This window comes from Mustela putorius, unplaced genomic scaffold (genome assembly GCF_011764305.1).
Source record: "Mustela putorius furo isolate JIRA1106 unplaced genomic scaffold, ASM1176430v1.1 tig00003845_pilon_pilon_pilon, whole genome shotgun sequence".
NCBI classification, from domain to species: domain Eukaryota; kingdom Metazoa; phylum Chordata; class Mammalia; order Carnivora; family Mustelidae; genus Mustela; species Mustela putorius.
This window is the reverse complement of record NW_025421998.1, coordinates 59,337,585-59,359,669: the sequence shown is the minus strand read 5'-3', so window position 1 is coordinate 59,359,669 and position 22,085 is coordinate 59,337,585. Positions and strand designations below refer to the sequence as shown.

Genomic DNA, 22,085 nt, shown 5'->3' with positions numbered 1-22,085 from the left:
ATTAAGGTTCCACCTTAATTAAAATCCATGCCAATGAAGACCATTTCCCTGGTCTTTCTCTCCCTTAAATCCCTAAAACAAATGACAAACGAAAAAGCAGCAACTCTACCCTAGCAGGAAAACTTACCCGAAGACAAGCTTTACTACTATGAAGAAAGTGTTGGATTTCTTTTATCTTTACAGTACTATTTTGCCATCTTTTATGAAAACCAGGACAGGAATGCTCCTTTGTAAAATCTTCCCTCTAAATAGTTTTCGTACATATAATGTCCAGGATCACAAATCCCTGAAAATCACTGCAGTGAAACTGACTTGTTTCTTATTCACACAGGGGCGTTCACCCAAGGAAGCCATTTAATGATGTGTTATAATAGAAGTCACTTTTCAATGCCTAGGATAGGGGAGGGGATTCCTCTTACTCACTCCACTGGGGCACAACATCTTGGAGAATGTGTGTACCCAGTTACTCCCATTCTTGACTGACTGAGGAATATTTATCCCACAGACACGGCATCTCCCGCATGTCCCGCAAGGTCGCCCTGGTCTTCCCTGACCCTGTCTAGGAATCTTGGTTGGCTTCGGGATGGACAGCAGACTATTTGGGTGTCTGGAGAAACAAAGCTGACATTCACTCAGTTGTGTCAGGCCTGATGTGTCAAATGGAAGCTGCTGGCGGTTTTTTTCTTCTTCTGAATCAGCAACTTTTAGGAGGCTCCTGAGGGGTCTGAATCAGCGGCTTTTGCTACAGGCAGCCACTATACAAGGAAGAGCTTAAGGGGAAGGGACAGACACCCCACACTTGAGGGCGTGTGCTGCTCTCTTTAAGTGCCCGCAGGCCTGTGACGGGTACAGATATTGGCAAGGAACCAAGGAGTCTTATGGGAAAAATAACGTCTGGAAGAACATTTTGTCATGCTCTTCTTACTTTAATGACCTGGTGAGCCTTTTTGCCAGACAGAGATTCTGTTGGGAGCACATCACTCATTCAAAATACCTGGCCACATTCTAGCTGTGAAGGGCATGTGGGATGCCCACAGCATGGGTGATTCAGAAGGATATGGCAAAGGGAAAAGGAAACCATACAGACTCTGGAAACTGGAGAGTTTGTGCGCAAGGAGTGAAAACAAATCAGGGGAAAATGACGTTAAGGTGGTGAAGATTCTGCCTCCGAAATAAGCTTGCTGCTTCTCCTGCTCTTCCACATTTTCCTCTCATACCATTTCCAGCCCAGTCTCTCAGTGAAGACTCTACTTATTACTTACTTTTCTATTTTTAATTAAAGGAACACAGCAGTGTGAAGGGAATGCTCAACTCCAGACTTGAGAAAAACCAAGAATTCTTCATCAAAAAAAAGAAAAAAAAGCTTTCTGGGTGCTGGCACTCATTCCTGCTGGGTTTGTATCTGATGAACTTTTCATTCAATTTGAAGCTCGATGTGTACGAAACCCAATGAAGTGAACCAAGAGAAGGACGTCGTCCAAACATGTTGAAGTACTTGTGGGTGATTGCTTGGTCCTTTGTGTGCTACAGCTCCTGTGAAAAGCCTCTGTCTCAGGCAGCCTCCAAACTGCCAACTCAATGAAGCAAATAATAATTATTCCTAATGGCAGTAATAATTATGGAACAGGGTGGACTCAATATAAGGTTGGTTGTCTGTGGCTTCGGTGGGGCAGCCAATGTTTCACACACTCTTTTTATAAAAATCTCTTTCTCTCTCTCTCTCTCTCTCCCCTTCTCTGTCTTTCTCTCTCCCACCCCCCTCCCTCCCTCCGTCTCTCTGTCTCTCTTTCTCTTTCTTTCCCACACACAAACACAGACACACACATATTTGCCAAAAGAGATCTGGACAAACTCACTCCTCTAGTTTCCTATGAAGTGCTTGACTACAGAGTTAAATTAAATAAACAGCAGCTATCCACACAATGAGGATGTATTGGGACATGTCTAGTAATTGACACCTCTCTCATTTTTCTTTTAGTTAAAAGTTTTAAACTCTCTCCCATTCCAGACCTTTGGCCAGAGCCATGGTCAAATGGCAGACACAAATAATTTGATGTCTTCTCCTTTCTTTCTAGGGGAGATGGGGAATAAAGAGGGAGGGAAGGTGGGGGAGAGAAAGGGTTCTAGGGGAGTGCCCTCGCACCCTCACTCTACTGTGACTATCAATTGGAATCTCCAGGTAAATTAAATCCTTCTTTAGTGAAGCCCCAAACCCATGGTTAGTAGCAAAGCCAATTTTCTGTGAAATATTCACCTTCCTCCTCACATGGAGGGAATCACCACCTGAGTTGATTCTCCCTCCCCTGCTCTCAGATTCAGCTGTCACCACCTTCCAGGGACATCAGCATTAGCACCTAAGTATCTCATCCCACATGCCAATGATGTCAAGGGGTCAGAGAAATAAAAAGTGGCTCCTTCTGAAAACGTCATCCATCAGCCAAATGGTCATTTTCTAGATAATGAGGAAATTGTTTCAATTTTCTGAAAACTAGGTAAAGGAACTAATGTGAATCCATGTGAGTTTTTTTTTTTTTTCTTCAAATCTTATTATACTTGTCTATCACTGGGGCTCTTATTTAGAAACAGTTCCAAGGTGCTGGTATAGTTCATTGTCATGTAAGGAGGAGATGATAGAGACATTCGGGGCATCATGAAAAACCATGCTATGAAGAATATACAGAACGCACCCAGAAAAATCCTTCAAGCATTTTGAATAAAATAATATACATGTCAAACGGCTTAAATTATGTTCCAATAAGGCAAAATATTATGAAATGAATGTACACACACACACACATCTCATTTAGATATAACTGGACATTAAAATTTCCCCCTCTCCTTTAACACTGTACAGTTTTGTTGGGATTATTTTTATTTTCTTTAAAGATTTTATCTTTAGGGGCACCTGGATGGCTCAGTCAGTTAGCATCTGCCTTCAGCTCAGGTCATGATCTCAGAGAGTCCTGGGATCAAGCCCCATACCAGGCTCCCTGCTCAGTGGGAAATCTGCTTCTCCCTCTCCTCTGTGATCTCTTTTGCTCTCACACTCTCTCAAAGAAAAAATTAAAAATCTTTAAAAAAAAACAAAACATTTTATCTTTAAGTAATCTCTACACCCAACATGTGGCTTGAGCCCACAACCCCGAAATCAAGAGTTGCATGCTCCCCCAACTGAGACAGCCGGGTAGCCCCATTCTTAATTCATTCTTCCAATGTTTTTAAGAGGCTATAATTTGAAATATGCATCTATAAAGCTGCATTTTTTTAAGTTTTTTCATTAAAAATATACCTTGGCTCAGCAAAGGGTTATAGAAAGACGTTAGAGGTGGACTTTGTTTTCACTAAATTTACAGGTTCATCAGAATGGCTCCATTCAAACAATCTAAATGATACTGAAGTGGGAGCAGCCTCTACCCTCTACTTCTCTTTACTCTAACAACTTATACTTTATCTCTTCAGATATTTAGTTTAAGCAGGCCACTGGGAAAAGTGAGAAGAAATGTCATGCTACATAGTGATCCCTGAGAGTCTGCCAAATGCTTGGCCCCCAACCCCTACAGATTCCGAGAACAAAACTGTCCATTTAACATATGTTCAGTAGCTTGGTGACTTGATGATGGGTGTCTCTTGTTGCACTTGTCATTATGATTCTTGTGTCAAAAATGTTTCTGGGTTTTTTAGAATAGACTTGAGGTCAGCTGTGAAGTGCTGTGCATTTGGTTTGTGAATTACCATATCTGAACCAATATACGATAGGTCTCTAGTTATTGGGGAAGTCATTTCTGGCATTTCAAAGATGTTTGGGGGCCATCTGTTCTCTGCAAAGTTCTGCAACCCTGCAAAAGCAACCCAAGCACATGCCGGCATGTCTCTACCCCACACTCACAAGGGTCCTATCATTTTACAGACTTTACCACCCTATTCACCAGCCCAAATGCACTCTGCCAAAGGGGGTGAAACTATAAAACTCCAAATTCTTTTAAACGTGTCTGGTACCATTAAGAATGTTTATTACTCTACAGGAATTTCACATTAATATTTACCCAAAGCACAACATACAAGGCAAATGGATTACTAGATTGCCTACTAAATTTGAACATAACTATTTTATGGAGTTTCTTCTTCCACAATCCGTATCAGCCAAGCAGTGTTGAGGCAGAGTGTTAGTCATGAAAAAGAAACAGATTTGTTCCTAAGAGATAGAAGAGGGCACTCCGTAAGCAATCTAGTTTCATTCTTTATTTTTATAAGATGGAAAAGTAGGGCCCAGAGAGGTCATGGGGTCTTTTCAAAGAACTTGTGAGTGGTAGTCAGACCCACTAGCCATGGCTTTCAGTTTCCAGCATTGGCTTCACCCTGTGCCTCACTAAAACAGAATTTAACTGAATGTAACTGAAATTTATATCAAGGATTTCCTTTATATCCAAAATCCAAGACCAAATTAAGTGTTTGTTTATGTTTTATTCTCATCCCACCAAAGGCAAAAGGTCCATAGAATTTATGTAATCTTTAACTCAATCCTCATAGAAAGGATATAAAAAACTATTGTAGAGAAAAATCTATTTGATCTAATATTATTGAAAAATACACATGAGAGAACTTATTGAATTAATCTTTTGAATCCCAAGATGTCCAATTACATAAATACATGGCATATGCAATGGGTACCATGGGCTATCTGCAAGTTCCTATAACAGTCCTCTTAACTCAGAAAATACTTGTTAATCAGTTCAGATGAGAGTTATTTACACTTTAGGCACAGTACTTAAGAATATGAAAACTACAAATGATCAGAAATGTCTACTTGAGACACTGCCACATTAAGTGGACATGCTCAGTCTTCAAAAGAGCGAAGTGTTCTACCTGTTACAAAGGATCAGACCTGCTTTATCTGATTCATTTCTCCTAACACACATACCTTGAAGAGCACAGCAAAGACTAATCACTTCCCCATGTTAGTACCCCTTTTGGCATTCACCAAGGAATGATTACACATAGTCCTGGGACTCTCTTTAACTCCATCCCAGGTTCCGTGTAAACTGACAGCGATGAGCCAGCAAGGCATCTGTTTCTGGTCCCAAGAACAGGAAATACTGAGCCAATCCCCATTAGAAGCTAAGACAAGTACAGAGAGGTACAGTTAATTATTGGATTTTGTATTATGGGAAACATATATTCTCAACCCCCATTGTGTAGTTATTTGGCACCTTATCCAAGGATAACTAGGATATCTAGGAAAACGTTAAATATTGATATAAGCTAAAGTCCTCTGTTTCAAGTCTTCCACAAAGTAAGCTCCAAAATGATGATAATGCTAGAAAAGAAGACAGTGAATTCCATTTTCCCACAGAGTTGTTCTAGGTGTCTTGCATCAGACTTGTTTTATATCTTTCACTATTGTGCTGTTGTTCAGGTATTTTTCTTGTTCAATCTCCAACAACAAGATATACAGCAAAATGACAATAAAAGAACAATTTATTGGGAAGATTAGTGCAAAGGAGGAAATTACACATAGCCACACACGTAGCACTATGTCTCCAAAGAAACTGCCTTGCAAGTAGTTCTCAAAATTAAACTTGTTATGAAAATCACAACATTGTTTAGTGCGGAATAGGACTTCAAGAATTTTCTAGTGATACTGCCCCATTTTACAACTGAAGAAACCAAATCTTGGTGAAGTTAAATTCACTTAGACCCATGAACAGTGCAGTGTAGGTGCCTGGCTTCTGGTTTTGGCTCTTGCCATTCATTATCAGTATGACTTGGGGCAAGTCACATAATCTCTGAACCTCACCTTACTCTAATGTAAAATGGGTATATTCATTCCCATGGAAAAGAATTATAAAATTCTTGTTATTTACCCAGGAGTTGAGCCTGGAAATCAGATCTCTCTGGCTACGTATGTTGGGACCGCAGTCTGACTGTACTGGCCCCCTCCTCCCAAGCATTCCCAAGCCCTACTCTGTTCTCATTCACAGTGGGATGTGAACATATTTGTGAACACGTAAGTAGAGCTCTTACGAAACTCAGCTCCTGGAAGAAAACAAACCAAAAGAGAAAATAAATTTGAGACAGAAAAGTAGCACTGCATGAGAAGTTTGGTGCTGGGACTGACTTCCCACCAGCTAGTTAACCTTTTTGTATACAGATGAAGGAACTGAGGCCCACAGAGGTGGAGCACTAGGCCACGGCTGAAAACCTATTAAATGACAGAGCCTGGACTATCCCAAACCTGTGACCTCTGAACTCATGGCCAATACTTTCCCAAGACTCTCCTCTGATCTGACATAGTTTAGCTCTGAGGAAGCTCTTGCTCTCCAGGTATGTCTTTTCAATATGCTGCAGAAAAGAAAAATTGTCCAGGTTTATGATAGACACAAACCAAATGATCCTGGGCTATTTGTTCTAAAAGCAGATCCTCGTTGGTGCCTATCTGTTTCTAAAAATGGGGTGGGGGGGAGATACACATGGAGAGACTTAAATGGAAGCTTCTGGAACTTTGTGAGCAGGGCTTCTGTTCATAAGATCTGGAAATGAAATTCTCCTCCAAGGGGAGGAAGTCACAGGCAAAGATACCTATCCACAGCAGGAATCAGAACAAGTCTGGAAGCCATACTTCATTGGGTCAAGGAATAGGGGTCTTCCTTCAGACAAAGAAGCCAAATGCAGAGCAAACAAATGGATGAAAAAAGAGCACTCTCTGTGGTGACTTTGGTTTTTCTTACAAAGGAGGGCATGTGGCCAGTTGGTTTCTCCCAGGAGAGACCAACTCTCTGCTCCATGTGCCCAAGACAGTCCCTGATCTCCCTTTCTTGGGGGCCAGGGACCACCTGCTTCTTTCTCTTGGAGGACTAAAGCAGCTACTGGAGACTCAAGGTGTCTCCCTCTGCCCTTGACCATGCTGCAGGTGTGTGAAAGCACAGAAGCTCCTCACACTGGAACCAGACAGACTGAGCATTGGCCAACTCCTGTGGGTAGATGATTCTCCTAAATGGTCAGATAAGCTCATGTATCTTCCACAGCACTGGGGTAGCTATGCATAGGAGTAGAGGGAAAGCACGTGCTTTGGAGTCCAACAGACCTACACTCAAAACTGTTCATTTCACTGGCTGAATTATACTCGACAAGTTACTTCTCTTCTTTGAGCAATAAAACTGGAGCAAAGAACATCTGCCTCCCTGGGCTCTTGGGCAATGATAGGAAACAAAATGCAATGCTAGGTCAGTGCCTGGCACGTAGCAGATGTTGGATAAATGGCAGCTTTTTGTCTTCACGATCAGCCTGGTAACCAAGAGCTTTTCTAACAAAAAAGTTTGAGCCATTGAAGAGTGACCTCCAAGGTTCTCTCCCAAAAACACTAGCTGTTTATGAACTGTATGCTTGTGTACTCCCCAGATTCACAGGGTGAAACCTTACCACCCCCCATGTGATGGTATTAGGAGGTAGGGCCTTGGGAAGTAACTGGGTTTAGATGAGGTCTTGAGGGTGGAGTCCCCATAATGGGATCAATATCCTTATAAGAGGAAGAAATACCAGAGTTTACTAACTCTCCCCAACCCCAAAACCCCCACCAAGCACAAAGAAGAAGACAGGTGAGCACACAGCAAGATGGCAGTTGTCTGCCAACAGGAAAGGGGTCCTCACCAAGAACCACACCTGCTGACCAAGGTCCCTGACCTTGTACTTTCAATCCTCCTGAACTGCAAGAAATGAATATCTGTTGTTCAAGCTACCAGGTTTGTGGTATTTAACCTTACCCCTCTAAAGTGGCTGAGATACCAGGCTTGCTGTGTTCCAGCAGAGGTGCTGTAGTACCAAGACACACAAAGCTTGCCTGGAGAATCCGAGGCAGGAGCCAGATTCAGAGACAAGAGCAAGGATACTTTTCTACTTCTTGGAATACACAGCCATGTGCTCTGGCATTCTGGCTCTGCCCCCTTCATCTGGCCACAATACCATGTGGTATTACAACTTCTGAATGTTAAGAAACCTTATATTTCCTCAAGTATCAGTACTTAATTTTTCGTTCCACACATAAAACTCTGTGAGTGGAAGGCTGCTGGCCCCCTTGTCAGAGGTAATTTCTCAAGGCTCTGCATGGGATTTAACGGGAGCCATATGGTTAAGTCTGTCAACCCTTTCAGAAAGCATCCCCCTGAAGGGCCCTCGTAAATGTTCTCAGGGCTGTGAAAGATCCAGCAACTTTCTAACAATAAAGCAATGTTCATAGCCATGATACTCAGCAAAACACAAAGCAGGAAGTAATGGCTTCTCTTCTGAATTCCTCAAGAGGGTCTTCAAGCTATCCTGGCAAAGGGCTATGGGCCAGTGACCTGGGACCTGCTGGTCTGCCTCCTCCGGCAGAAAGAAGACTGGCCTGGATGTCACTAACATCAGCCTGTGGTGGGCAGCAGGGCAGCAGTAGTCTTAATCATGCCCAGTTCAAGAAAACTCTTAATAGTGATTTCACACACCTACACATTTACAGAGCAAGCACATTCCTGAAGGATAAGCTGTCTTACTGAAGTCTTCCTTAAATGCTCTTTTCTGTGACAGCGTCATTTATGGACCTCCCATTCCCCACCCCCACCACCCCGAGCAACAATGACACAAAAATCTTCAGATCGATGACCATTCCCATCTCAATGGACACCACCAACAGCAACAGCAACTCCAGCAACAAAGCCATGTGACTCCAGTAGAAAAGGTAGTACTGCTTTTGATGGCAACACATCTGAGATGTAACAAGCTTTTATTGCTACTGGTATTATTATTATTTTCCTTGGTAATGTCTGATGAGCTATGGCTGATATTCTGCATGATACATAGCATCAGGGATTGCAAAGAGAAAAGAGAGAGAGGAGTGCAGAAAGGGTGAGAGGAGGCACAATTTATGATGAGTATTGACTCCTCTTTATTTTTACATAAAACAAGATTTCCTTCTATGGCATTTTATATAGATTTCTGGCTAAGTATTCGGTCGACACCGCCTGGCCACAAGCCCATGCAAATAGGGTTTATGATGTCACACGAACATGGACACGTCTGTGCCAGGAATATAAGTGATATAAAATTGAGGAGGAATTTCATACATACATGGCTTCCTAGACGCATGCTGGTGACCGTATTTTCAAGTTTCCTGATACCTTAACTAGAATATTCCACAATGAGCCAGATAACTTCTGCCAAATATGGGCCTTGGTAGGAACACTTGTATATTTTGATGTTATGCATAGAACATTTCTATATTGTAAACTATTATGATCGAGTAATTTTCACCAATCACCTAGCAAGCTTGCTTATTTGCCCAGATCCCCAGAGAGAACAGAATCTGTAGAACATTTGGAATACAGAAAGAATCCAGGAAGAAAAGGCATGAGGTACTTTGGCAGCGTCTCCTACAACCGATCAGAATTCTGTACTCATGTCCATCCTCATGGATCTCCACATTCTAGACTGTCTTGGTTGTTCTCTGGAAGAATTAGTGAGTCCGAATTACTTGCTTGCACTTACTCCATAAAGAGCAATAGGCTTCTTCAGGAAAGCTAGGATCTACTAAGATTAAGCCACCTTCTCAACTGCTTATTGACTCCTACAAAAACATCTCAGGTGGAGAGAGAGAGAGAGACAAAGAGAGAGTGAGAGACAGAGAAAGGGAATTTACATGACCACTACATGTCCATCTACCATTTTCCCCAGGTTCTGCTGACTTAATCCTGAATTAATAAGCCTGTTACATGATATCTAATAAAAATGACTGCAACAGAGATACTGCTTGGAATCTGCCACATATTTGGTCCAAGGCTGAATCGATTTCATCTATATTTAACACATGCTTGTTTTCTGTCTCACTTGTCTCCCCCACAGCCCATGGCTCAACTCTTTTTTTTTTTTTTCCCCATCTGGAAAACTTATCTCCTAAAATGCTACCATCAATCAGCCAAAGACACTCTTCCCGACAGAGCGTCTGCCAGTCTGACTAAGCACAAGTAGTCTCTAGTTTGGGGATGCCTCCCACACTCTCTAGCACCATGTGTTTTTCTAGCCTGCCTAACCAAACGAGTGCGATTGGGGATATTTATACTTACCTCTAGTTTCTATCGGGATAACAGCATTACTTTGATGGAACGGGGCATAGGTATGTTGGAGGGGGCGGGGGGAGGATATGGGATGGCACGGAAGTTGCTTGTGCTGCTTATCTACCTACTTTTACATTTCTTTCTTTGGATTTTTGCATTTCCACCCATTTTGTTCTACACTGGCTCAGTGCCTGCTCAAACAGTATGAAAATCAAATGCTTACAAAAATGCATGAATTCGGTCCCCAAAAACCTTCCCCGGACACCAGTGCTATTCCCATTTCCAAGCCTTTCCTTGTCTGCACCAATTCCCCATACATACAAGCCTCTAAAGCTTAAATACAGCAGAAAAGAAGGGTCAGAAAAGAAAGCAAAAGTAAGGTTGGCAGCAGAAGCCAAGCACCGGGAAAAGGGAAGGAAAGAGGGGGAGCAGGAGACAGGCGGCCCCCTCCCTCTCCCACAAAGTTCCAGTCGTGAACACACACCCACTGGCCACAGCAAAAAGCACTGTGCGTGGGCACAGGTGGGTCCCAGCCTCCCTGCCTGGATGCAGCTTAAGCGCTGAGCCTGAATGAAGACTTTCATTGCTGTTTGCTGTTTTTGTTGGCCAGTAGCCATGGCAAACATTTGCAGGTGGCTTGGCCAGATTTTGACACTTAAATATTTGAGGTTGTGATAAAAATCAGAATATTACTACAATATGGTTCTGTGCAGTCTCAAAAAAAAAAAAAAAAAACTATCTGCAATTTCAAATGCTCATTTAAAGACACAGTCTCCAGAGGAAACTCATGTTTTAAAATAAGTACTCATTTCCTCTTTGCTGGGAGAAATAAAAGAGTCAACCATCCCCAAATGTTACCACCTAGAGTTTCATTCTGAATCCACTGGTGAGATGGGTTGGGTTGTTCCTTGCTGAGCCCCCATGGCCATCCGGGCAAGGTTTTGGACGGGTCACATGGGGAAAATGGAAATGACAGGATGTGTGGGTTGGAATCAACATGGTAAGCACGACAGGGAAGGATCTGAAGAAAAGAAACAGCCTCCCTCAAGCTTGGCAATGACACAGAGTCCCAAAAGTGACAATTATCTCCTAGAACACACCAGGAGAGACACACAGCACCCCAGGATTGAGAGTAAATGAGAAGATGGAGTGGGTTGGGAGGTCCCATGTACCAGAGAAACACTCCCACCCATCCAGGCACAGTGACATAGCCTGGAAATGTCACCCAACGGTACAGCCCTAGGCCAGCTGGGTAAATTATTGACAGAGTCAACACCCATCTCAGAATTGAGTGCTAACCCTTAAAAGACTGTCACAAAACCCAGTCTTGTACTAACAATGGCTGAATACTAAGGGCCTCCAAGAGGGTAGTTGGGTTGGAGGTTGAGAAGGAGGCAGGAGAACTCCAGGGGGGAAGGAATGTTATAAAATTGCTAGTAAACTCCAACACATTTTATGTTTTTTTCCCCTTGAAAGAAAAATAAAATAATTATAATTAGCTGGCCTAACTGTGAATTGTCTGCCCAAAGGCAAGCCACTAGAGTGAAGGAGTCCCTTGACATTTAGATGCTGTCTTTAAAGAATTCACCCCACCCTCTTAGTATATTATAGGTTCTTGCTTTAGATGGTGGCAATATTTGCTCCCATAGTCATTTGAAAAGAAAAGAAATATTTCACAGGGATACTAGCTCACTTAGTATTGGCTTCTTCCAACAAAGCTAAGCATTCGAATGGCCAGAGTAATATTCTGTTTCTTAAAAGGGAAACCAAATGTACCTATGACAGACTCACAAAACAGTCATTGCCCAGAGCTCTCATTTGTTAAGATAGGTCTTCACAAATCACAGCCCATCTGGGAAGCTGAGAAACGCTGAGAGACAAAGTACCCCCTCTTCTAGGGCATTCTAAAAAGGAAGGAGCCAATGTCGTTCCTGGTGCTCGCTCTTGATCTGAAATTCTACAGGCATTAATAAAGGAGGGGAGGGGATAGCAGCTGCCTGGCTCATTGGTAAAGCATGCGACTATTGACTTTGGGGCTGTAAGTTCAAGCCCCATGTTGGGTGTAGAGATTACTTAAAAATAAAATCTTTAAAAAACAAAAACAAAGGGGGAAAGACACACTGGAAAATTGTGGGTCAGCTTTTAATGCTTTTTTTTGTTTTAATCACCATATCCAATATTCAACTGAATATTCACACTAAATTCTGATGCACATACCAAGCACCACAAGTTCCCTTTCCTATTTTAAAGAGAGAATTCTGGGAATGTACCGCATGCAGTTCTCAGCTTCCAGCAATATAAATTTATCAGAGCTCTTTGGCTTAAGTTACTACCTTTTCTTCCTGAGAACCCGACTGCTCTTAAATCTTTTATTTCCTCTTCACTCTGCTCTTGTGAGGGTGGAAAGAAGACACACCACCACCATCATCCTGAAGATAAGGAAGCAGGCCAGAGATTCTGCATTTCCAAGAAGCTCACCGTTCATGCCCAGGCTGCGGGTCCTCAGACCACACTCTAAATAGCCAGGGGTTAGAGCTGTCACCTGAGACTCAGAAGTGAAAATTCTTTGCATCTCATAATACAGAGTGTCTGGGATTCTGACAGGACCTTTCTGCCAATTTTGCTCAATACCGTACTATTGTCTTTTTTACATAAATGAGGGGGAAAGGGCTGGCTTTTTGTTTTGTTTTGTTTTGTCTATTCCAGGAATGAACCTGGGCCAATACAGAGGAAGAGGAGAGCTAATAAAGAGGTATTAACAAGGAGAAGAAGCAAGGAAGAATCATCAAAGGAAGGAAGACTGGAAATACATGAAAGACCCAGGGGATGTGCTCAGCAGATCTTAGGAACCAAGGGACACACTCTTGGGGAGGGAATTGGACTCGTGAAACTTCCCTCTACCATCCTTAAGCATCTGTTCTCTTCTCCATAACATCCAAAGTGCTTTCCACAGTCATATATCTTGTCTGAAGAAGTGATAGCACAGAATGACTTGCTTTGGCCCCTAAAGTCCAGGACAAAACAGTCTCCAACCCATAGGGACTCCCCTCCCTTCTCCCATTAAAACATCATTCTACATGTCAGGTGATCTCACACCAACCAGGAACACCAACTTCTGTCTCATCCAGTGTGAGCACCAGAAACAAGGAGAAACTCCGAAACATTCTCTGAGCTCCAACCAGGCCCCAGAGACAGCCGAGGAAGTCTCCTTACCCGATCTGGCGGTTGGTAGAAGGTGCCTGTGTGATGACAGAGCTGGACTGGGGTGACGGCATGGCTTGCTGAATCACAACGCTGGTGTCATGGTTGGGCATCCGGGTGCTGCCAAGCTGGTGAGCTCCGGGCCCTGCCATGGCCCCACCAACTGTGTTATGCATCGAGATATTCTGCCCAGAGAAGACAGAAGAAAGGTCAGAAGAAGTCAATGTCTTATTGTGCTCTTAAGCTCTCAGAGGATGAAATTGAGAATCTGGTCATGTCAACTAAGTAAAGAGTTATGGCTTCTGGCAAGACATGAATCCATCTGTCTTGTTATAACTTACAACTATAAGCAGATGAAAAATAACTACCTACCCTAACAGTCAAGCATATAAGAAAATACCTTAAAGTTCACTAATCACTCTGTCGCCATCCTGATATGAGGTTTATATCAGAGACATTGGGTGCATATCTTCCCTGACTTGGTGTGATATATACTGCATTTGAAAATGATTTCCATTCTAAGTGCACAATACTATGATTTACTGCAGAACTGCTCAGCAACCTGCTTTGAATGACACTCACACTGGGTTATTGTTTCTTTTGCAGTCCTAGGAGAGTAACCAATCAGCTATTTTTTCCCCCCAGGAAAGTACTACTTTCCCAAATCATAATCTGGGTACTCATGACCCAGCCTCAGCTACCTGGAGAGTGAGGATAGATAACTACAACAGATGACTGGGTGTCTGGAATCCAATGCCAAGAGCAAAAGTTGCAACTTTCTACTGCATTTCCATAAAATCAATCTCTAATGATTTTAATGGAATAATGGAATACAGAACAATGACTGCTTGTTCATTCACTCGTTCACTGTCTTCCTCTAGAACGCAGAATGTTTGTGTTCATAGCTCTCTCTCGTGGTGCTAGGAACACAGTAGGCACTCAGCAAACATACGTCATACGAATAAACTAGTGAAGGCCTAAATGAGACATCTGAGTCACTTAAGGGAACTAACATCATGTGCTTATTTCTGATGACATGAATGAAGTTTTCTTTGTTTAAAATGTAAAAGTAAGGTAAAACATGCAAGGTCAAGCTGTCTTAAAAGACAGCTCTTCCTATTAAAAAAAAAAAAGTCACTGGGACAAAAGAAGAGGATTCACATGGGGGTAGAGGAAGTCTCATCAACATGGCAGAGCTAAAAGGTAAGAAATTCAGAGCCTAAAAAAGAAAGGGAAAGTACAGGGTAAAGCCAAGTAAGTGGGCCTCTGTAAACAGCTAAGCACAGCTCTTCAGCTTAGAAGGGTAGTGAAATTCGAGAGGTCAGTTGGACAATGGGTTGAGGATGGCAGGAAAGAAATGGAGTGTCACTAGCAATTTACTAGAGGGAAAATATATATCTGTCTGCGCTTTGGGGTTAGCAAAGAAAAAAATAAATGTTACCCAGGAGAACTAGAAGTGGTTCTTTGAAGTTCTTCTGCAAAGAACAGGATTTCCTGCACTATGTGTTAAATGATGGTGATAACATATATGGTATTTGGGGTGGCTGTGTCCATCACATTGCGCCTTTCCCAGATTTCTGATTTCTAAATCCTGACCACACAGTTTGTCAGGAGTCCAGATGGAAACTGGGCACCTGGCTTAGACTGTGAGCCGACTGTGTTATCGTGGGATCCCAGAGGCATGAACAGGCTTATATACACACACGTGGTCCAAAGGCTCCTCTTATACACTGGAAGGTTTTTCTGACGTGGGAAAATATTGGGGTTGGTCAAAGCAAAATGAAAGGAAATGGTGATTTGTGTTGGAGTGGCAGTGCAGGGATACGCTTAAGTTCTTTTTATAGGGTCTAGAGACTTGAACTAAAATAATAATGAAAATAAAGATAATTCTGTTACTTCTTTTGAAAGTGAGCCTTAACGTATTTCCCTGGGTCCTAATGAGGCCTTGATGAAGTCAACAGTTACAGATACTTATTTTTTCTCCGTTGTTTGGATCCTCGGAGATACTCAACAATTTTTCATCTTGCTCACAGTCATCTACTTTGCCAGTAATAAATCTCAGGCACAGAAGGACTTCAGACTTTCCTTTTAGAATTGTTTCTCATGGGGCACTTGGGTGGTTCAGTGGGTTAGGCCTCTGCCTTCAGCTCAAGTCATGATCCCAGGGTCCTGGGATCGAGCCCGGAGTCGGGCTGTCTACTCAGCAGGGAGCCTGCTTCCTCCTCTCTCTGCCTGCCTCTCTGCCTATTTGTGATCTCTGCCTGTCAAATAAATAAATAAATCTCTAGAATTAATTCTCTTGTGCTGTGCTATTAAGGATTATGTATGACTAGAGCTACATAATCTGAAATTTAAAATAATAATCTTTAAATTGTTTAAAAAAGGATATAAAATGTATGAACTCTCCTTGAGTTACCCTAGATACCTCTTTTCCATCACTTCCATAGGCAGACCCCAACTACTGCAAATTCAACCTACACACCCTTAATCTCTTTCTATCTTTCTATCTTTCATTCTCTTTCCATTTTATGTTCTACCAGTCTACACCCAACCAGCATCTAGACCCAACTAGACAGCGGTCTTCTAAATGGTCTGTCACTCACTATGGCTTCCCTTTCTCCTTTTGCCCATATACAGCCATGGTGATCTTTTTGAAATACAAAACTAATCACATCATACAATTCTCCTTACTCAACCACACTCCTCCACCCCCACCCTACAAGCTTCTTAGATGACTTTCATGGTTCAGAAGACATTGAGAGCACTCTTTGTGTGACCTACAAGGCCTATAAGGGACCATTCCTACCTCCCAGCTCATCTTATGCTATTCTCACTCTTGCTCTCTGCTCTTCACTCCAACTTTCTAGCATGTTCTTGCCCTCATACTGCTCACCTCCATTTCAGCACAGGGGCTTGGGGTATGCTATTTTCTGCTACCTGTGCCCTCCCCTGACTTGACCCTCAAATATCAGACTAAGCATCACATGAGGAAGACTTCCTTGACCTCTATACTGATGGGTACCCTCTCCTTTGCAGTACTTTTTATAAGTTCACAACTGTTTTGGTTTGATTAACATGTTTCTTCCTAGAGAACATAAGCACAATCTGAGAAGAGACTAAATCTGATTTTACTCCCCATTGCCTCTGTTGCCTAAATCAGTGCCTGGCATATAATAAGTGCTGAATAAATCCTGAGTGAGTAAATAAACTATAAAATGACATTCCTAAAATATTTGGTATGAGGAGGTCTTTTATTTTCTGGTCAACTTTTGAGAGTGCTAACTTTTGTCTATTTACCTTGAGATCTCAAAGTAGGCTCATGGTAATAGAGTTTTGGATATTAAGGTGCTTGTTTGATTATGGGCTAGAGAAATAGAAGGGACCAGAGTTAAGATGAAACCCACAAACCTGGAATGTAGACTGGAAGTAAAGCCTTTGGGAAAATATTAAATGAGCCCTTGGAGGGAGATGCCAAGAAGTGAGCTCTGAATCTTTGAGCACTTTGACATAAAGGTTGGCAACAACTATTCCTTATCTCCAGCATGAACACCAGGAAAAACCGATCTGTGCTGTAGCACAAAGAAGTTGATTTGATTTCTTCAGAGGGAAGCATGTTAAATGAAAGAAAGAACAACCTCTTTAATGAGAATCATTAAAAAGAATTTTAGAAACTATCCAGGACTATAACTCATATCCTCTTCCACCAAAATTCCACCAGAATTAGAATACAAGTTGTATTCTAATTCTTCAATAATCTCCTCTTTCTACCACACATGAAACCCACAAATTCTCCACACTCCTTCCCCCAGACCCAGAGAGTAATTTCAAAACGTTTTGGAAAAATAAACAATTAGGCAAGCATTATCATTTCACATTAAGAGAAGATTATTTTTTTTTCCTATAAGCATTACATAGTAACTCAAACATGAAATTATTTTCTGAGTTCATATTTTCCCAATTATAGGTTCAAAACCTGTCTTCATTGATAAAAAGAATGGCATTTTACCTCTGGATAAATTAAATATCCAATTTCAAAAACACAAAGAGTGACCACATCTTGCAGAGTTATTTTTGCTAGTATAGGTGCAGAGATTTGGAGCTAGCCAAACAGTGTCACCAAACCAGCGGATGGGGGTCAATATGCAGGGAAGGATCAGAAGTGTTCCTTGAAGCTCAACCCCTGGCCTTCTCTTGTTCAACATTTTTATCAACAGCTTGGATGAAGATGTAAAAATCATGCTTGTCAGATCTACAGTTGACACAATGTTGGGAGGCACAGCTTATGTTCTGGGTAGTAGAGTCAGGTTTTCACTTGAGCCAAATTTCTGATCTAGCCTCCAAAAATGCTAACATAAATCTAGGTTGCTATAGGATAAGTGCAATGTCCAGATCAAGGGAAGTAATTGTTCCACTGGAGAGCACGCTGAAATGACCACATTTGGCCACCACATTTTAAGGGGGAAATTGACAAATAGCAGGGAATGAAAGCAATGAAGGCATCCAAAATGCATCACCAGAAGAACCGTAGAAGAATCAGGGAATATTTAGTCTGAAGAAGAAAAGACTTAGATGGTCATGCTAACTGCATTCAAATATTTGTGGGATTAGACATAGTCTATGCTGCTCCAGAGGGCATAATTTAAAAAAAAAGGGATCATGATGATAAAAGCCGATGATGACTATAATTTGAGCTCTTATTTTGAAGCAACCACTATGGCAGATGCTTTATACACTCAGCTCTAATCCTTGCAAAGACACCACAGGGTCAGCATATTTATTCTCAATTTAAGATGGTAAAGAGAGTAAAATTCCTCACCATCACTAAAAATATGCCATTCACCTCTAGCCACCCTCACTCCTTCTGGACTGATCCTTTAAAAATACAAATTTAATCTTTTGTCCAAAGACAAAACAAGCTGTCTTATAAAGCACTGAGCTTTCTGGCATCGGAGTTAAGCCAGTAGAGACTAGTGGCCATCTGTCAAGGATGTCACCAAGAGGATTTTTGCATCAAGGAGGGAAATGGTGCTACATGACCTCCAAGGTTTCTTCTATTGCTAAGATTCTCTCACTTACATGATCCATGGTTCATGCTTGGGCTCAGTGCTTCCAAACAATTAGTAATATGTGATAATGTTGGAAATACACTAGCTTAGGGGTTGGGAGGTCTGTCCTTGTTCTGGATCTCTACCCTTACTTGCAGCCATAGGACCTAGATAAATCATTCAACCTCCCCCAGCACTGTAGCCTCATCCCTAAAAGCAGGGGCTGGACTACCTTGTTTCCATGATTGTTTCCGGCTCGGATACTCCACAAGTCTCTCTCTATGTTACATTTTATGAGACCTTAAATACTCAAACAGACTTTTTAGACTCTGATTCATGGGCCTACAGACATTGATTTCTCTCCATAACCATAAGCTTTTGCAGAAATGAGCCTTCTGAAAATTATAGCTTTATGCCAGACCCAAGGGATCATGATTCAAGAAATGGATCCAACACAAAGTAAAATTTCTCAAACTTCAAAGATGAAAACTCCACAAACTATTTTCACCTAAATTGTTCGCTTTTTGGTTCCAATTTCTCTGCATGTTTGTTTGACTTCTCACTCCCTTCATATCCTGCAATATTCCTTGCTCTCCATTCACTCTTTTTTTGAGACATAAAGGGTGTGAATGGGATGAGAACTGGGGGCATAATGAGCCTTGATTGCATACTCCGTGAGCTTGAGGTAGAGTGGTAATTGTCTTTCTGCATGCATGGGCTTGGAATACAATATGCAAAAAAACAACCCAATGTATATGAATATACGTTCTTATAAATACCTATATAATTTCAGGGTGTGGTAATGAGGGATGAAGGGCAGTGGACCACAAATGGAAGTAAAAGTTGGAGCATACAAGGAAAAGGTTGTTGATTCCCATAAGGTCCCAAAATGTTATCTTCAAATCTATATTCTGTCCAACTGCCAAGCTGTGGAGACTTTATGGGTTTCTCTATAAAGAGCCAGGGTCATCCCGACACGCGTTTACAAGTCGAGTTGTGCAATCTTGGAATTGTCTGCATCTTAATGATGCCCCGGCAGTTACGAAGACTTTCAGAACTTCCCAGATGTAAACATCCATGAATTGCATCCAAAAGATGTCTGAGACATTCACAGGAGAACAAAAGTTCTAACCTTCCAAAAGAAACTAAGCTTTCTAGAGGTCTAGGAAGGATTCACTCCTCCTTCCACATGCTCTTGGGAGCTAGAATACCAGTGTGAGTATTTTGAATTCTACTAAGAGAGTAGGCTGCTCCATGACAGAGGAGACAGTGAAGTATTAGAGGGAACACGGTGGGGCTGGAGAGGAGATCAGGGACCATGCCAGTGGCCTCTCTCTCCATAACATTCTCCTTAGTGTAGCTGTACAGTAAAAGAGGAACCACGTAAGACAAGAAACCATCTCAGACAAACTTTGCAAGAGGGGAAGGGAGAGGAGAGCACAGAGCATTGTGAAAACACCAGCTGTGACATGTACATTTAAATTCTGCTTTTTCAGAGTTTGCTACTTATGCCAGAAGAATTCTAAAGGGAACCATAGTACACACGAAACCATGAGCACCAGAATAGGACTCAAGCTCAGATCAGCTCCCTATCCTCCCGAGCATATAAAGTTCTCTGAGCCATACCTTCCTCATCTTTAAAATTGAGATTATCCTTTAATGGACAGGGATGTAGGGAGTCTTGTATGAGATGACACAGGCCCCATCACAAGGCCGACTGCATACATGTACTTTTTCTCCTTTTACTATAGTGTATAGTTCTAAATGTGAAGCTCAGAGAGTAGCGTTCATTTTGGGTGGCTACTTCCCATACCTGATTTTAACAGAAGTATTACTAATAATAACTAGTGCTCATACAGCATTGCCATTTATCAGAAAACTCATTTAATCCTTATCAGTCTAGGAGGTGGATAGGATGATTAATCCTCATTTTACAGATGAGGAAACTGAAGCACAGAGAGGTTAAGTAACTTGCTCAAAGTTATACCACTATGAAGTGGAAGAGCTCAGATCCAGGCCATCTGGTTTCAGAGTCCAGGCTCTTACCTACTAAGCCATACTGCCTCTACAGTCTACTGTAAAAATACTTTCTAGTGGAAAATGACATGGCAAAAAATAAACTGTATCTAATATCTTTTCTAAGGACATTAAAAGAAGTTATTAATGCTGCTTTGTGATCCTGAGAATTACAGTCATACCACTAACTTGGGTCAATGTCATCACCACCATCCTCATACCTACAAAAGCCTGGGACTATACCATTACTTCACTTCAAAGTTATTGATTAGTGATCATCTTAAGGTCATGTTACCTGCATAGGTCTTTCTAGATTGGGTTACACCAAACAGGGCAGATTAAGATTAGGGAAGAAAGCTGTAACTCAAAAACTGTTGAATGATACTTGTATCAAACTATCAAAACAACCAACTCTCACTCACTCATTCTTTGATTTTAGTTCACCTTGGTCAACAGTTCCCAGAGTTAAGAAATAGGCTGAGAGATGGGGCGCCTGGGTGGCTCAGTGGGTTAAAGCCTCTGCCTTTGGCTCAGGTCATGATCCCAGGGTCCTGGAATCAAGCCCCACATCAGACTCTGCTCAGCAGGAAGCCTGCTTCCTCCTCTCTCTGCCTGCTTGTGATCTCTCTCTGTCAAATAAATAAATAAAATCTTTAAAAAAAAAAAAAGAAAAGAAAAGAAATAGGCTGAGAGAGAGATAATCTCTCCAAAGTTTGAATCAAGTTCAACTTCCAAGGCAACTTCCTTTACAGTGGGTAGAAAGGCAGCTTGCACACTGATGTGACCCTCAGTGGCCTTCACCTACTCACCCGTTTTCAGGAAGTAAGCAGCCCCGCCTCCAAGTGGGGTTCTAAACTCAAGTCTGCAGGATACAGAGCAGTATCAGTCTGACCGGACGGTGCTCTCCTCCTCCAACCCAGACCTCTGTCATCTTCTCTAATACTGGGTTTAGACAACAGAGCCCTGAACCATCCCTGTAAGAATTTTATAGCTATTCATTTAATATCGTAGTAAAATGCTCGAGACAATAAATGTCTTCTCAGGTGCCACCCTGGACTGTGAGAAAGAGTTTTTGGGTGTCTCTCAAAGATCCTGCTCCTTCCTGTTCTGATTCTTGGTGCCATGGACTGTCGGTGTCTCTCCTCTCACCTCCCACTTTATTGTCTTGGTTAATCCTGCTAAATATAATCATATGGGTTAAAAGGAAGGAAATGATGCCACTTCATTCAGGTTACTAGAATTACAGTTGAGCACATCCCCGTGGTTGATGCATCTACAGATATCTTGGAAATTAGAAACTACTCCCACTGAAAATATTGTACTCAGAGCTCACTGGTAAAATTCCTCGTTTCTCAAGAGTTCTTCAAGAAAGCTGCAGCACCAGCCTACTTAGACACTTTTGCTGGCCATATCTCCGATGTAGGACTCGAGCTTTTCACAATCTAATTTCAATCAATCTTTCCCATCTTCTCTATCTTCTCCCCTCTCACTCACACACACAGACCTCAATGTTTCTTGACTATTCTATACCATTTCATGTTTCTTTTTTACCTTTGAACATAATATTTCCTCCTTGCAGTCAATCCAAGATCCAGTGCTGATGTCCCCTCCTCTGTGCAGCCTTCTCCCACTCCTTCTGACCCAATTAACTGCTTCCTATTTCGTGCTCCCATAATGCTCTTTACACACCACCATTAAAGCGCCTGACTTATCTCCACAACAGTTTCCTCCAGCAAAGATCACA

At 41.9% G+C, this 22,085-nt stretch overlaps 1 protein-coding gene across 3 annotated transcripts in view; it reads right to left on the bottom strand.

The window, feature by feature from the left end:
- CREB5 (cAMP responsive element binding protein 5) overlaps positions 1-22,085 on the bottom strand; it is a 402,725-nt gene that overhangs the window by 238,018 nt on the left and 142,622 nt on the right. For all 3 annotated transcript variants that reach the window (XM_045062826.1, XM_045062827.1, XM_045062828.1), the window contains exon 5: positions 13,293-13,465. In XM_045062826.1, coding sequence (XP_044918761.1) covers positions 13,293-13,465 — 173 coding nt within the window. The remainder of the gene's footprint in view (positions 1-13,292; positions 13,466-22,085) is intronic.